At 42.4% G+C, this 16,059-nt stretch overlaps 2 protein-coding genes across 2 annotated transcripts in view; one reads left to right on the top strand and one right to left on the bottom strand.

Moving 5' to 3' along the window:
• The window catches only part of mvp (major vault protein), a 14,980-nt gene extending 13,344 nt beyond the window's left edge, over positions 1–1,636 (bottom strand). The window contains 1 exon segment of the mRNA XM_080835730.1: positions 1,494–1,636. The gene's annotated coding sequence lies outside the window, so the exon portion shown is untranslated.
• A 3,685-nt stretch (positions 1,637–5,321) lies between these two features.
• Positions 5,322–12,953, top strand: LOC308362296 (transcription termination factor 1-like). The gene is made up of 10 exons (XM_080834887.1): positions 5,322–5,569; positions 5,779–6,452; positions 6,832–7,017; positions 7,173–7,251; positions 7,552–7,676; positions 10,036–10,243; positions 10,564–10,650; positions 11,161–11,226; positions 12,146–12,231; positions 12,477–12,953. Exons 2-10 carry the CDS (start codon positions 5,804–5,806, stop codon positions 12,605–12,607), a joined length of 1,617 nt encoding a protein of 538 aa, XP_080691013.1. The 5' UTR covers positions 5,322–5,569; positions 5,779–5,803; the 3' UTR covers positions 12,608–12,953.
• Positions 12,954–16,059: the final 3,106 nt, after the last annotated feature.

The following is a 16,059-nucleotide window of genomic DNA, read 5'->3' as shown; positions in this document are numbered from 1 at the left end:
ATATGGGGAGGATTGGGATGGAGGGGGGGGGGGGGTAACTTCTGTCATTTGGAAACCTGATTAAACTACATGATAGCACCTCTTGTTTGCTGTGTTCAATAAGGGCAAACAACATACAGTTCAGCATCTGAACAACATTGCTCTCTCTCTCTCTCTGTCCCTCTCTCTCTCTCTGCTCTCCTCCCTCTCTCTCCTGTCTCTCCTCTCCCTCCTCTCTGTCTCTCTCTCTCTCTCTGTCTCTCCCTCTCTCTCTGTCTCTCCCTCTCCCTCTCTCTCTTTCTCTCTCTGTCTCTGTCTCTGTCTCTGTCTCTGTCTCTGTCTCTCCCCCCTGCCTCTCAGTGTGTAATGTTAGGTGTGGGTATTATACAATGCTTGTGCTCGTTTTGCATACGAGTCTTATCAGCATGTTGCTATGGCGACTGCTGTACCTGTGTGGCATCACTATGCTCCCAGCGCACTCCTTCAAAAACACTTTCAATTAACTCATCTAAGCACACATTCAGAAAGCTCATTAGATATTTAATCAGTCATTAGTAACCCGGTGGATCAATCTAACCCTCGTGACATGGGAGAGGATTTGGGATGGTGGGGGGGGGGGGGGGGGGGGGGGGGGGTGGGGGGGGGGGGTAACTTCTATCATTTGGAAATCTGATAAAACGATGATAATAAGATAGTAAGGGCAAACAACATACAGTTCAGCATCTGAACACTATTGTTCTCGCTCTCTCTCTCTGTCTCTTCCTCTCTCTGTCTCCCCCTCTCTCTGTCTCCCCCCCCCTCTCTCTGTCTCCCCCCCCTCTCTCTGTCTCTTCCTCTCTCTGTCTGTCTCTCCCTCTCTCTGTCTCCCCCCCCCTCTCTGTCTCCCTCTCTCTCTGTCTCTCTGTCTGTCTCTCTCTCTCTCTGTCTCCCCCCCTCTCTCTGTCTCCCCCTCTCTCTCTCGCTGTCTCTCCCTCTCTCTGTCTCTCTGTCTGTCTCTCTCTCTCTGTCTCCCCCCCCCCTGCCTCTCAGTGTCATGTTAGGTGTAGGTATTATGTAATGCTGTGCAAGTCAAGCACCCTCTCTATCCAATAAGAAATGTTATGAATGTTGTATTACATACATTTGACAACTCCTGTGTGCCTATATTAACTATACCATATAGCCTATATTACCTATAGCCTACCATTTAGCCTATTATCTTAACCATATAGCTGAGGGCCTATAGTATCTATATCATGAAGCTGATTGAAATGTTGAGCTTGAGTTTCAGTGCCACTTGAGCGAGACTGTGTTTACAGCGCGTTCTGTAAAGTTTCAAGAGTGTTAATATGAGCAGTTTCCGCGTATGATCCAACTCAAAGTCCTCACTTTAAATATCTGCTGTGATTTACGGAATGCGGATATCAAACCGATAATCTTCAGTTCTATTCACTTCGACTCTGCCTGTATTCGCTTGATCAGACCTTACACTGCGCAGCGAGGTGAAAACATGACGGCGCAGAAAGGCGACTCACCCTGAAGCGAAGGAAGAGGTCTTCAAGGCTACTTCAACGACAAGATCAGAGATCACTCAAGTCTACACTCTCCGGCGCAGTGTACGTCTAGTTTTGTTTGCAGGTTGCTTGGTAGTTTGGTTGGGGCGTGGTATTTAACTGCCTGTATGATTGTGTACTTCAAGATATCCCGGAAGACAGCGAACTGTACTGAACATGTGACTTACCGGACTCGGTTGAGCTCGTCACTGCGGAGAGGAGTGGAGTTGAAAACAGACACACCCACTCGCACGGAGCTCCCTATGGATAATCTTTTAAAATTCTGGCAGTTTAATGTACCACTTTCATGCATTTTGTGATTTTTAAACAGTATGCCTAAAGACTGCCCATGACGCGCGCAGGGCCCGTCGTCTGTCTAACATTACCACTACCCCTTATACCACACAGCGTCTCTTTGAAAACACCTTTATGTTAGTTCACACTCAGCTTGACCCATAAACTTTTCATAGACAGAAATGACATACGATCAGCATATTCAGTTTGAAAATCAGGAAACACAATGACAGCCTTTGGTGAACCGAGGTTTGGACGGGTCTAGAGATTTTGAGCTGTGTGCACGTGCGTACGTGTTTGTATGAGTGAGTTGAGCTGGGATAGCTGTCAATGTTATAGGTTACAGGTGACAAGGTGGTGGTGTAGAGGTTTTTATTCTGATGATTTATTCTCATTTGAGAACGTGCGAAAGAAATGGCGAAAGCTCATCCTCAAATTCATTTTGATACCATATGGAAGTGAAGGACAGATAAACACCTGTGTCTTCCCCACTAGCCATCCAGAACTTCCAAGCTGTCACAGCATGACATTGCAAGCTATACTGCCAAGAGACGCCAGTAGCCTACTTCTAGTGTTAGTAGGCTAGTGGTAGTGTTGGCAACCTTCTATCAGTGTCAAGTGGGCTGTTAGTGGTGTTATCAAGGTTTTTGCAGGCCTTTCAGGTAGTAAGCGGGCTAGTTTGGAACAGAGCTCCTTATTGCTGCTTTAAAGACGTGAGTATCTCCCAGTGCCTCAAACCCAAACAATAACCGGATTGAACTAAACGGGGAGGAATGTTTGCAATGTGAAATCGAGCTCTGAAGTAGCCTAATAGTTCAGAGCTGTTTAGCTGAAGTTGTGTTTTTTTCTTGATTATCAAGATAATGAAATCTGTGCAGCAATCCACGACACAGCGTTAAATCAACGGCTGTTTATGAGGCTTGCAGTTCTGAATGAGAGCGGCGGGGCAGCTGGAGTTCAGCGGGCTTCCCCGTATGAGTCTGACGTAAGAAGTGGGTGTGCGTCAGAAAGTTATTAAAAGGCTGTTAACACTGTCTCTTCTCTAGACTTACCAACCTCCATTAATTCCTCGAATTCTCATACAACCCTAATGCAGAGTTTGGAATCTGTCAGAACCTAAGATGAAGTTGCATTTGTGTGGCGCAATCATACTAAGCGTGGTGTAGCCTGGTTTAGACCACGCCTCACGGCAGGGAATTCGGCAGCGAGTTTGTGTTGGTATGTGCGTCTTTGTGGTGTTTAGTCAAGTTTGTTTGGACTGTGTGTGTGTGTGTGTGTTGCTGTTACCTTTGCTCGTTGTGTGGGTTCAGCGTGTGACGTCTGATTGACCTATTTGCTACATTCCAAACCACATGATTCTCACGCAGCATAGTCGGTATTATAAAGAACTGCGTGGGCGTGTGTGTGTGTGGGTGTTTATCAGTCGAAAGCCGCCTTGTTCCAGAGTTGGGGAGAGGTGGGGGGTTACCAGTTTGGCTAGACTAGATCAATCACAGCCGATATCTCAATCACAACTTGCACAATAAAATCCATAGTCTTCACTCTGCAGATAGAGTAGGCTTCACCGACCTTTGCGTCAGTGACGTCGGCCTTCACACAGTCCACAGAAGGCAGACTGCGCCCAGTCACTGTGGAACCCTGAAGATAGGACAGCGACACTATTAGGCTAACGAATCAAACACCGACAGTAATCAGTAAAGCATCTGCAGCGACACTTTTAGGCTTACGAATCAAACACCGACAGTAATCAGTAAAGTATCTGCAGCGACACTTTTAGGCTTACGAATCAAACACCGACAGTAATCAGTAAGGCAGTGTGTGACGATGTGATCGTCCCTACAGGTGAATATGCTCTCTGGCTGCCACCCCATTGAGCCGGGCTCTTTGGTGTGGCGGTCAGACCGCATGTTTGGCGACCCGTTGACCCGGGTTTGAGTCCCGGTGGGGTGACCACGCTCTCCCTTCGCTACAAAGTGGGGGGCGCGAACACTCCAGGGGGGGGCGCAATGTTGCAGACAGAGAAACACAATAAACACAGCAGACCTGTCACTGGTTAGTGAAAGCTCCCTCAGTGGCTCTCTTCCATGAAGCTTTGATTGGTGAAGAACCCAGGCAACAGTTGTTCTAGCAGTCTCTCCAATACCAGCTGCTGAAGCTTGAAACTCCTTCAGAGTAGTCATAGGTGTCTTGGTGGCCTCTCTTACCAGTCTCCTTCTTGCATGGTCACTCAGTTTGTAAGGATGGCCTGATCTAGGCAGATTTACACATGTGCCATATTCCTTGCATTTCTTGATGATGGATTGAATAGAATTTCAGGGGATGTTAAGGGCCTTGGACATTTTTTGTATCCTTCCCCTGACCTATACTTTTCACCGACCTTTTCTCTGAGTTACTTAGGGTGATCTTTGGTCTTCATGGTGTAACAGTAGCCATGAATACTGATTACTGAATGCTGACCAGTGAATGGACCTTCCAGTCACAGGTGTCGTTATACTACAATCACTTGAGACACATTCACTGCACACTGATCCCCATTTCACTAATTGTGAGACTTCTAGCACCAATTGGCTGGACCTCTGTTGAATTAGGTCAGTCTATTTAAAGGGGGTGAATACTTATGCAATCACTTATTTTCATTACATATTTTTATTTGATTTCCATAATTGTGTAGAAATCTGTTTTCACTTTGACATTAAAGAGGGCTATTTTGTGATTTTTTTTCCTCCAAAAAGCCAACTTAAATTGACCATGACTGATTTAGAAAAGCAATAAAAGGGTAAAACATCCAAGGGGGTGAATACTTATGCGAGGTACTGTATTAGTAGCCTATTCTGAGGAGTAATTTGCTACACATTCTTTTTAAAAACCTTGTAGCCCCGACAGCTAGTCTTCTAGCTAGCTAACTTATTCCAACTGCAGCTAGCCCTTTCCTCCTTAACACCTACCTTTACACTTTTTGATCATCCACCGTGTTGCAATAATAGTAATAATAATTTTCTGTATGGGCCTAACAATAACAATAGCCTAACCTTGACATCTCAGGCCTATCAATAACAATATGCTATCTATCCATCTATATGGTGGTGTAGTTGAAGGCCGCGGGCAGCGGGGGGCCCCAACTACCTCTAACTGGCTTTGGGGGGGGCCCAGCTTGCAAAAGTTTGAGAACCCCTGCTCTAAATGACAATATTTTTTATTTGTTTTTATTTAGTAGAAATGTTGTCAGTAGTTTATAGAATAAAACTAAAATGTTAATTTTACTCAAACACATACCAATAAATAGGAAAACCGGAGAAACAGATCATTTTAAAGTGGTCTTATTTCTTTCCGGAGCTATATGTCTTAACCACTGATAACTGATTATATGAATCCGCTTGCTTCCGATTCTATCTGCGCCTGGTACAACGCCAGACCACGAGGTGGCGGTAAGATACAGCTTTCTGAAAAAGTGCCACTTCAGAGTTATTGTCGAGAAGCACAAACTCACATGGGTCGAGTCTTATTGGTCTGTTTGGGGTTTCGGAGCAAAACAGCAATGCGTGCTATATTTAACAACACACTGGCTATGCTAGTTTTGATTACATAATGTATAAAGTCGCTTACATTGTGTGCACAAAACATATGCCTAACTACTGTCTGTAAATTCTTAACTAGTTTACCGTCAGCCTAAACATTAGCTAGCTACGTTCAAATGACATACACATCCAGTGAACAAGCAAATCTTGCTCGGAGGAGAAAATACAGTTGTGGTTTCGGACCCTCAAGTAAGCATTTCATCTAAATAGTAATTGAATGAATTTAATTAATGAACTAATTTAATTTTAATTTAAGATATGTATTATCACTATGAAATACGTTCTCTGATGTCTCTTCCTCTCTACGTTTTGAAGTAAAATGCAGATCAGTTTTAAGTGACACAAAGGTTCAGTGAAGACACGTGTATATCTAAGTTCCTTTACTCACGCTGTTATAGGGGGAAACAACTAATTGAGGTGATCATGACGGAGGCAGAGTTGGTGTTTCAAAAAAAGAAGAAGACCAAAGACAAGAAGCAGCTTTTAGACGCCGTGCCGGAGCCCGGCAATCCTCCCGAGACAGCCACTACTGAAGTCGACTCTCAAAAGAAACATAAACACAAAAAGAAGAAAACAAAGAGTGAGAAAGATGACTGTAGACCCGTCGAGTGTGACACAAGAGAAGGGCGAAACAAAAAGAAAAGAAAAGACGATGCCGAGAACGTAAGTGTGTCACAAGAGGCTGCAGATGCTGCTGCTGCTCAGGAGAGAAAGGTGGAGAGAAAGAAGAAGAAAAGGAGAATTGAAGAGCCAGACCGTCCTGGAGAGACGACAGAAGCAGAGGCGGCACTCACAGCAGTGCAAACCAACCGTGAACCAGTCCCCCAGAAACGAGTGAAGCGCAAGGCGAAGGTCAGAAAGACACACACACAGCCTGCTGCAGACACACACTCTCCCACAGACGCACAGCTTCACCCAGATTATGTGCCTAAAGCGCATGTGCTGGACGTTGACAATGCCATCCGGCAGGAGATCCTAGAGTTCCTGCCTCACTTCACGTTTTGCAGCACCGTCAGGGTTCAGTCTGTCATCAGGTACGACCTGCCCCGCTTCAGGGTATACAAGAAGCAAGGTGAGTAAGCAAGCTTTATTTTAGCCATTGGGAGTATCCAAAGCCTGCAGTGCACTGTGAAACAGGGTGATTAAGTTTATTTTGAGGCGAATGAGATTATCTCCATTCAGGCCATAGGGAATATGTGAGGCCTGCAGCAGTGTTATGTTGCCCAAGATGTTTTCTCAGTGCTCAGTTGCATGATTCTGGTATGGTATGCTATGACATCCTGAGTTAAACATGTCATACTGGGTTCATGTGTTGTCCATCATCATTTTGATTTTTGGGTGGACTGTGTTTGAGAAGTTGAAGGACCACTGACCACTTGAGGGATAACTTCAGTCATGTGATCCAGGGTTTTTGGGTTTACTGCTTTCCCTCTGCCCCCACCATGCTACAGGGATCCCTCTGCGAACGGGGCGGTTCACCGCCGCAGAGAACAAGCAGCTGAAACAGAACGTAAAGGACTTCATGGACGTTTCCGGGATCAATAGTGAGTTCAAGCTTTTTAGACCCCACCGCTTCCCAGATGAGATGGTTACCATCAAAAGGCTGAAGAGGAAGTTTAACTACCTCAGGAGTATAAGTGAGTATAGATATCAGATGTCATGTCATGTATGAGCCGAGTTTGTTGAGTGACTATTTTTTTTAGATTCAAATTGTATCAAGTGACTGGAAGTTAGAGGTGTACAACAGTCCAACCTGCAGTGCAGCAGTGAATGGTTTCCTGTGCCTGAACAGTGGCTGGGATCCCTCGCTCCTGCAATACTATACACAACCGAGCCAGGAAGATGTGCAACAGGGAGAATTACAAGGGGAGGTAAACCTTTCTTCTCAAAAACCGGTTCTCTTTATAAAGAAATGTGCCAAAACAGACATTTTGATGTGGCCTCAGGTGACTTAAAGTTCCTCCACCAGGTGAGCAGCACAGTGGGGTTCAGTGTGTATGTGTGTCTGTTATTTATGAAACTGCAGGGTCATGTTGGGTGTGTTTCATCAGTGTTATGACTGTGTGTGTGTGTGTGTGTGTGTGTGTGTGCGTGTACGTGGACGAGTTTGTGTGAGAGCAGCATCAGCTTGGGGGTGTGTCTCCAGTGTTATGACTGTCCCTCATCTGCAGGTTTACAGAAGATGAGAACAAGAACTTGAAGGAACTGTATAAGCTGCATGGGTCAAACTGGACGACCATATCAGACAAGATGGGCCACGGTTGTTCAGCCGTGCAGAGGCGATTTCATTTGATGTGTGAGTATTAAAGGTTCAGTCCGCGAATCTTATCCCATACACTTTTTGTCAATTTCAGCAAACTGCTCCTCATGGTCCTCTAGATGTTCTTTCAGTGTTTGCTTTTAAAATAAAGAATTCCAGCCATAAATCATATCCAGGCAATCAATACATTCCTTCGGGGTTAGGCTGGAAGGGAGGGGTATAATGTGAGTGGCGGTTGAGCTTAAATATTAATAACCATTTTCCAGAATTGTGGACAGTACCTTTAAGCAGATGGGCAGTACATAAACCCATAGACACAGGGCAGGTGGACATTAAGACTAATGCAGACAAATGAGTAGGGATGGGAACCGAGAACCGGGTCTTGTTTAGAACCGGTTCCCAATGTCAAGTCAAGTCAAGTGTACTTTATTGTCAAAAATCTATGTAACAGGGTTAACACAGAGGTTTGAAATTGCGTTTGACCAGTCTCCAATGTGCAGTTTAAAACATTTAAATAAGACATTGACAATAATCTCTCTCTCTCACACACACACACACCCACACACACACACACACACACACACACACACACACACACACACACACACACACATACACACACATAGCAGCAGAAGTACAATCAGTGGTCAATAGGTGCAACAGTAAAGTAAAGTGCAACAGTAAAGTGCCAGTGGCATGGTGAAGTGACTTTGGAATGTTCATGTGGTTTTCTTCAGTGTGTTGATGAGTCTGATGGCTTGTGGAAAGAAGCTGTTACTCAGTCTGCTTGTGCGGGCCCGCAGGTTGCGGTACCGCTTCCCTGATGGTAGAAGGGAGAACAGACTGTGTGCTGGATGAGTTGTGTCTTTGATGATGTTCAGTGCCCGCTTGGAACAGTGTGAAGTGTACAGTTCCTGAATGGCTGGTAGTGGTGACCTGATGATCTTTTCTGCTGTCCTCACCACCCTCTGCAGTGCCTTCTTGTCAGCAGCTAGACAATGAGCCGAATCTTTGGAATCGTTAGCCAAATTCATAACCGGGTCTGTTAACGGGTCTCTGTGCCGTTTGCGCATGCGCAAACTCTTACAATAAAGTCAGAACGCAGCAGAAATGGCAACTCGACAGAAGCGATCTAAAGTGTGGCTTTATTTCACCAGAATGGATGCGAACACGGTCACTTGTAACCTCTGTAAAAAAATGTATTTCCTCAAAGGGAGGAAGTAAATCTACCATGAATAAGCACTTGAGCACACATGGTATAAAATTACAAGAATGTCATGTTTTCGATGCCAGCAGCAGCTCAACTAACGTCAGCGCTTCATCCCTTACTTGCCAAGGTAAACTCCTCAAAATGTTTTATCATAAGTCATAACGGTGTTACTCGTGTGTTATCAGCAAACGTTTGCGTTTTCGTGTTAACCATAACTAAACTTAGCATTGAATTGCTTAACAGAATGGGCGATGTTGGACATTGTCATATATTATATATAACTTACATAACTAGGCTAGCATAACTGTATAATCTTCTTTTTTCAACCGTTGGCTAGAGGCAGGGGCAGTGCTTGCCTCCCCTCTGTTGGTCCTAGGGTAGGGTTAGGCTGTACAAAAGACTCCGTTAATAAGCAAGCAACGCGTGCAGCTCCCTCAGTTTGACAGTTTGATATGGATAAGTTTCTCGTAGCCAATTCAGTGGCAGCAATAGCTAAGGGTTAAATATACTGAGTGCCTAGTTTGTACATGATACAAGTAATTATGTTTCAGTACGTTATTGTGTTTGTAGTGGACTCTACATTGCTATTAGAAGCATTTAGCATAATAGTTCGCTATTAGCAATACAACCAAGCAACCTACAAGAAAATATACAGTCCTTTACCTCAATAACAAGGGCTGTATGTCAGATCAGAAAATTCAGCGATTTTGTTAGTGCCATTTTTTTCATTGTGCAAACCAGCGTTCGCTCTATAAATAATCTCCATGTCCATCCAATTAAGCTGATGATGACGTTCTAAATCAGACGGGCTCAGAGGCTGCTAGTCTGTCATCGTTACAGGCTGCAGTTAGTACGTCTTCTGTAAGGAAGGCGCATTGTTATTTGTATGAACGTTTATATTAAACAGAACACATTTTATTTAAGTTATGTAAGTTTTATTTAAATGTGTATGTAAACATTCTAGAAATTTATATAAAAGTACATTAATGTAAAAAACCCGTTTGTGCTCTTTTTTCGCCCCTTACCAAATTATAAGAATCGTTAAGAGAATCGATAAGGAATCGGTTCGATAAGCAGGAATCTATAAGGAACCGGAATCGTTAAAATCTTATCGGTTCTCATCCCTACAAATGAGGTCTGTGAATACTGTTGTTGTTTTATGCTTTGACACTTTCTGTCCCTTAGGTGAGAATCATGGGGCATGGTCAGAGCCAGAGTTGAAGGTCCTCCTGACGTGTGTACACCAGCTGCTGCTGAAGAAGGCTGAGCCTGGAGGAGAGGGGGGTGACAGGTCTGCGGTCACCCAGAAAATGGACTTGTATAAGAAACTGCCCTGGTATCGTGTGGCCAAGCAGGTCAAGACCCGCAGCTGGTTGCAATGCAGGGAGAAGTGGTGAGAGCTCATGTGACAGTCACATCACATTGCACACAAAACATGTTCAGTTCAGGTACATTTTACTCTGACCAGCTGAATAATCCATCAGAACATAGACAACACTAGCAGGGAAGAGTTTCAACACAGAGACCATATGCAGATCCTGCTTCTGTTTGTCACAGCTTTGACCTGTGTGTGTGTGTGTGTGTGTGTGTGTGTGTGTGTGTGTGTGTGTGTGTGTGTGTGTGTGTGTGTGTGTGTGTGTGTGTGTGTGTGTGTCCTTGCCTTTGTGAGCTAAGAGAAACCGTGTTGATGCTCTCCGTGCCTGTGTTGTGTAGGTTCACTTACCTTAAGGGTAAAATGAAGACTGGTGGAAAGATCCATGGGAGGAAGACCATAGAAGGGCAGATCCAGCTGATCAAAGCGTATGTTTCATACTGATACTATGGTTACCTGTCTGCCATCTTGTCCTGGTCCTCTGTCTAGCCCTCCTTGCCTTTGTCTGGTAGGCAAAGACAGATAACCACTAACTCTCATCGAAAAGGGCAACTTCACTTCTCAAGCTTCACCTGTCTCTCTCTAACTTCACACTGTTATCAGCAGCTGCTTTAAGTAATACTCAAGATGTGATTTTCTATTGAAATATCTCCGTCTGAACATTCAAGAAATCCCACTTGTGTGTAATCTCCTGTGATCACCTTATTTTACATTTACATTTAGTAATTTAGCAGACACTTTTATCCAAAGTGACTTACAAGGATGTTTACACATTTTTTTTTAACATTAACCCTGCACATCAGGAGCAATTAGGGGTTCAGTGTCTTGCTCAAGGACGCTTGGACAGGGAATCGAAATAGCAACCTTCTGATTACTAACCCACTTCTCTACCACCCAGTATTTCTGAAGTTAACCCAGTTTCTGTGTGCCCCGGCCAGGATCAATGAAATGGCTGTGGAGGAATATTCAGACATTGTCTGGGATGACCTCACTCATCTCTTTGGGTAAGATAGATAGATAGATAGATTAACTTTTATTAATCCTGTGAGGGAAATTCAATTGTCAAAGTAGGAATAGGATCCAAGTATATACATAAACATAAAACAAATTATTAATACAAGTTTGAAAAGGAAATAAAATAAATAGATACAATAAATAGACAATATAGTGCAGCGTACATTACATAAAACTAAATGTTTGGTTGTGTTGGTTGTGGGGCCATGTAAAGGGCTCATGTTAGCAAGTACATGGGAGACTGACAAGTACAACGCTTCTGTTCTTGAGTGCTGTTTACTTCCTGTCCTAATAAGGTCATAATCAATATGAGTTGGCCTATTGGCATTGCAACTACTGTTTGACCTGGCTGTTAGACACAAGAATAGTGTGTTAGTGTGATATTTAAGTGAATTGTGTGTAAGTGTGATATTTGAGTGATTTTGTGTTAGTGTGATATTTGAATGATTGTGTGTTAGTGTGATATTTAAGTCAATTGTGTGTAAGTGTGATATTTGAGTGATTGTGTGTTAGTGTGATATTTAAGTCAATTGTGTGTAAGTGTGATATTTGAGTGATTGTGTGTTAGTGTGATATTTGAGTGATAGTGTGTAAGTGTGATATTTGAGTGATTGTGTGTAAGTGTGATATTTGAGTGATTGTGTGTTATTTGAGTGAGTTGTGTGTTAGTGTGGTATTTGAGTGAGTTGTGTTTTAGTGAAATATTTGAGTGATTGTGTGTTAGTGTGATATTTGAGTGAGTTGTGTGATATTTGAGTGAGTTGTGTGATATTTGAGTGAGTTGCGTGTTAGTGTGATATTTAAGTGAATCGTTTGTTATTTGAGTGAGTTGTGTGTTAGTTAGATATTTGAGTGAGTTGTGTGTTAGTGTGAGGTTGAGTGAAAGTTTCCTGTGATTTCTCTATGAAGCAACACCCCACCTTACTTCTTACAAAGGAAGTTCCACCGGCTGAAGGTGACCAATGTTACAGACTGGAACAGGAAGTCTTTCTGTGGTGAGTACTGACCCCTGCTGGTGATGTTTAATACTGTTGTTTGTTTTCTGGTGGAGTATGCAAAAGTGACCTTGGGTTTGAGAAAAGCACTACATTACAAAAAAAAAAAACCTTCACATTTGTTGTCTTCTTCCCTTGTCCTCTGCTTCTCCATCTTCTCCTTTCTTCTGTCTTGCTCTTCTTCCTCTGCCGCATTGTCTCTCTGTCTGTCCCCTTCTCTAACCTCCCTCTGTCTCTGATGGCAGACATAATTGATTTCCTGTACGAGAAGACCCTGCCAAAGCTGGAGGAGGAGCTGAAGGATTGTGTGGATGATGAAGAGCCCACAGAGCAGCGACAGTCATACAAGCTGTCAGAGATCTTCCCCAACCTCTGAACCACCCCAACACCACCCCCGCTCATCACCACCAGAAAGACCGGTCACTCTTCCATCTTTCAGAGATCTTCTCCGAACTGACAATGCCCCAAACTCTTTTCTCGCCTAAAGACTATTTGTTTTCTTTTTTCTTGTCATGTTCCGGGTTGTTCGTATCTTATTGTTCCGCACTGTTTTGTGCGTTTATAAGGATTGTGACTGTGATTGATTACTCTGATTTCCCTGATATTCTCAAAGCAGAGCTGTTAGCCACGCCAGGCAATTATATTAGCGGCAACTGTGTATAGATTTGTCATACAAATATAAAAATGGCCCCGAAGCCCAACAGATGGATAAAGAGAAGTTGTTTGAGAAGTTAGTTTTAGTAACATTTATTTGCCTTTTCCAAAGAAGTTTATATGTTATATGTTCAGGAATGTCAAAGAATGAAGAAAATATCAGTTTTATAATATTATACATGTACATTTCCTGAAATTGATTTTGTATTTTTATGCACTTTATAAATTCAATAGTAAATCAAGGAGTTTTTTAACCCAGTGTCTGTTGACCTACTACAAAATGTTTGATACTATTGATATGAGTTACTTTTCTCTCGGTTTAAATATGTATCAAGTCTGGGCCTAGGGATATGTGAGGGGCCTTAGGGGCGACCAAGATAACTCTCTACACTCATGCACGCTGAAGGGGTGACCGAGATAACTCTCTACACTCATGCACACTGAAGGGGTGACAGAGATAACTCTCTACACTCATGCCTGCTGAAGGGGTGACAGAGATAACTATCTACACTCATGCACACTGAAGGAGTGACTGAGATAACTATCTACAATCATGCACACTGAAGGGGTGACCGAGATAACTCTCTACACTCATGCCCGCTGAAGGGGTGACCGAGATAACTCTCTACACTCATGCACGCTGAAGGGGTGACCGAGATAACTCTCTACACTCATGCACGCTGAATGCCGCAAGAACCTCTCCTGATTATTCCAGAACAACAAAAGAACAAAGAGTTTCATTCGGATCTGAAAAGATTAATGTTTTTCTCTTATCACAAACATACAATATTTGGATGACAGTCAATGGTTTAATGCTAAAAATGGGCTTACAGTGAGTTACTCAACATGGTGTGATATCTGCTTTCCAAGGTGTTTCTATTTGAAGTAGCCATAACTGTGGTGTGATTCTGGTGAGGGACCTTATTTTATGTGGATGTTTTTTTTCCCATATATTATTTGTTGAATTCGATTAGATTAGATTCAACTTTATTGTCATTGCAGAGAGTACAAGTACTGAGACAACGAAATGCAGTTTAGCATCTAACCAGACGTGCAAAAAAGCAGTACAAGTGCAGAGTCTGTGCATATGTAAAGTGGATTATGTAAATAAATAAGATATGTACAGTAAGGGTAGCAATGATGCCGGAATACCCTCAGCTTTGTGACATACCATTAAAAATGCTCCTCTTTTTTGCGTCGACATATTTGTGCAAGGCAGGCTTTTTAAGATTGACTGCGCTCAAAACTTAATACCGCAACCGCGCACAGATCGAGGATGACCTGAGGATATGTTTATTAAACATTACCCCAAGATTTGAGGACTTTTGCAAGGCAAAGCAGGCTCATGTCTCACATTGAAAACCTGTAAGATTTGTTTTGTTAAGATCACAAGAGGCCCATAATAATAACAGTATCCTTATTATAGCAATAATAAAACGAATTATTATTATGATAATAATAAATAATATAATAGTAATAATTGGTCGGTAATTGTTAATTATAATATTACTACTATAATGATGATTATTATAATAAGAAAGCATGCAGGCCTAAAAGGCCTACTACTTCTGATAATAATAATAATAATAATACTAATAATAATGATACAAACAATAGTAAAAATAATACTAATAAATAGTAATAATAATTGTCTGTATGGGCCTAACAATAACAATAGCCTAACCTTGACATCTCAGGTCTATCAATAACAATATGTTATCTATCTATCTATATATATATGGTGTAGTTGAAGACCGCGGGCGGCTACTAAATTTAGTAGAAATGTTGTCAGTAGTTTATAGAATAAAGCTAAAATGTTAATTTTACTCAAACAACTACCAATAAATAGGAAAACCAGAGAAACAGATCTATCTGCGCCAGGTACAACTCCAGACCACGAGGTGGCGGTATGATATATCTTTGTGAAAAAGTGCAACTTAGAGTCATCGTCGTGAAACACAAACTCACATGGGTTGAGTCGTATTGGGCTGTTTGGGTTTTCGGGGTCAAAACAACAATGCTTTCTATATTTAACAACACACTGGCTATGCTAGTTTTGATTACATAGTGTATGTTGCTTACATTGTGTGTGAAAAAACATATGGCTAACTACTGTCTGTAAACTCATAACTACCGTAAATCCTCCAATAACGGCCGGGATTCAATTAGAAGCCGGGCTCCAGATAGTAGCCGGGGTCGTGGTTCATACGGACAAATAAAGGCCGGGCCCCGAATACAAGCCGGGGGTAAAATAAAGTAGCCTAGCTTGTTCATGAAGGCGCGTCTGGCAATTTGTTATGGTTTAGCCTAAATGTACATATCCACGTATCGTATAGACGTTTTAGTTGGCTAGGTTACTTTTTCCAGAAGGGATAATAAAGCAGTAGTAGACTTACGTAACTTTGATATTAAATTCAAAGAGATGGTGTATGCTGATTGCTGATGAACATTCGGGAGAAAAAGCAGCAAAGAAATTTGACATTGACCCGAGACGAATGCAATAGGCTACGACTAGCAGGTGGATGTAGAAATAAAGTTAGGCTGGATATCAAACCAGCTCTTTTCAGTCAGCGGTAAGCATAATAGAGTTTCTCAATGATTTAAATCAAGACTTTGGAAATCTTTTCTTCCGTGACTGACAGTAGAGACGTTAACTTCGATGTTTATGTTTACGTTGACACCGCACATAAAGCGCTACACGATGTGCAGGCAGTGTTGAACGCATATGCAATGAATTATATTAGCCTACTGCAATTATGCCCATTATTTAAATAATACAATTCTATAACAGAAGATAAGTAAGAAATAAAGGCCTGCCCCTAATACAAGCCTGCCCCAAATAAAGGCCGGTGCGCTGTGCAGCCTAAGTAAATACAAGCCCCGGCCACAATTGGAGGATTTACGGTAGTTTAACGTCAGCCTAGCTAGCTACGTTGAAATAACATACCCAGCCATTGAACAAGCACATTTTGCTCGGAGGGGTAAAAAAACAGTTGTGGTTTCGGAAGTAAGCATGTCATCTAAATAGTAATTTAATTATTTTAACTAATTTAATTTTCATTTAAGATATGTATTATCACTATGAAATACGTTCTCTGATGTCTCTTCCTCTCTACATTTTGAAGTAAAATGCAGATCAGTTTTAAGTGGCACAAAGGTTAAGTGTGTATTTCC

Source organism: Sprattus sprattus (genome assembly GCF_963457725.1).
Source record: "Sprattus sprattus genome assembly, chromosome: 3".
Classification (NCBI taxonomy): domain Eukaryota; kingdom Metazoa; phylum Chordata; class Actinopteri; order Clupeiformes; family Clupeidae; genus Sprattus; species Sprattus sprattus.
This window is presented reverse-complemented; position numbering and strand designations above follow the sequence as displayed.

What these genes read in the sequence shown, in the direction of transcription:
- LOC308362296 (XM_080834887.1), top strand. Translation starts at nt 5,804, where the DNA reads ATGACGGAGGCAGAGTTGGTGTTTCAAAAAAAGAAGAAGACCAAAGAC. An exon ending in AGGGAGAATTACAAGGGGAG is followed by an intron (nt 7,252 to 7,551) that starts GTAAACCTTTCT and finishes CCTCATCTGCAG; the next exon opens with GTTTACAGAAGATGAGAACA. An exon ending in GAACAGGAAGTCTTTCTGTG is followed by an intron (nt 12,232 to 12,476) that starts GTGAGTACTGAC and finishes CTCTGATGGCAG; the next exon opens with ACATAATTGATTTCCTGTAC.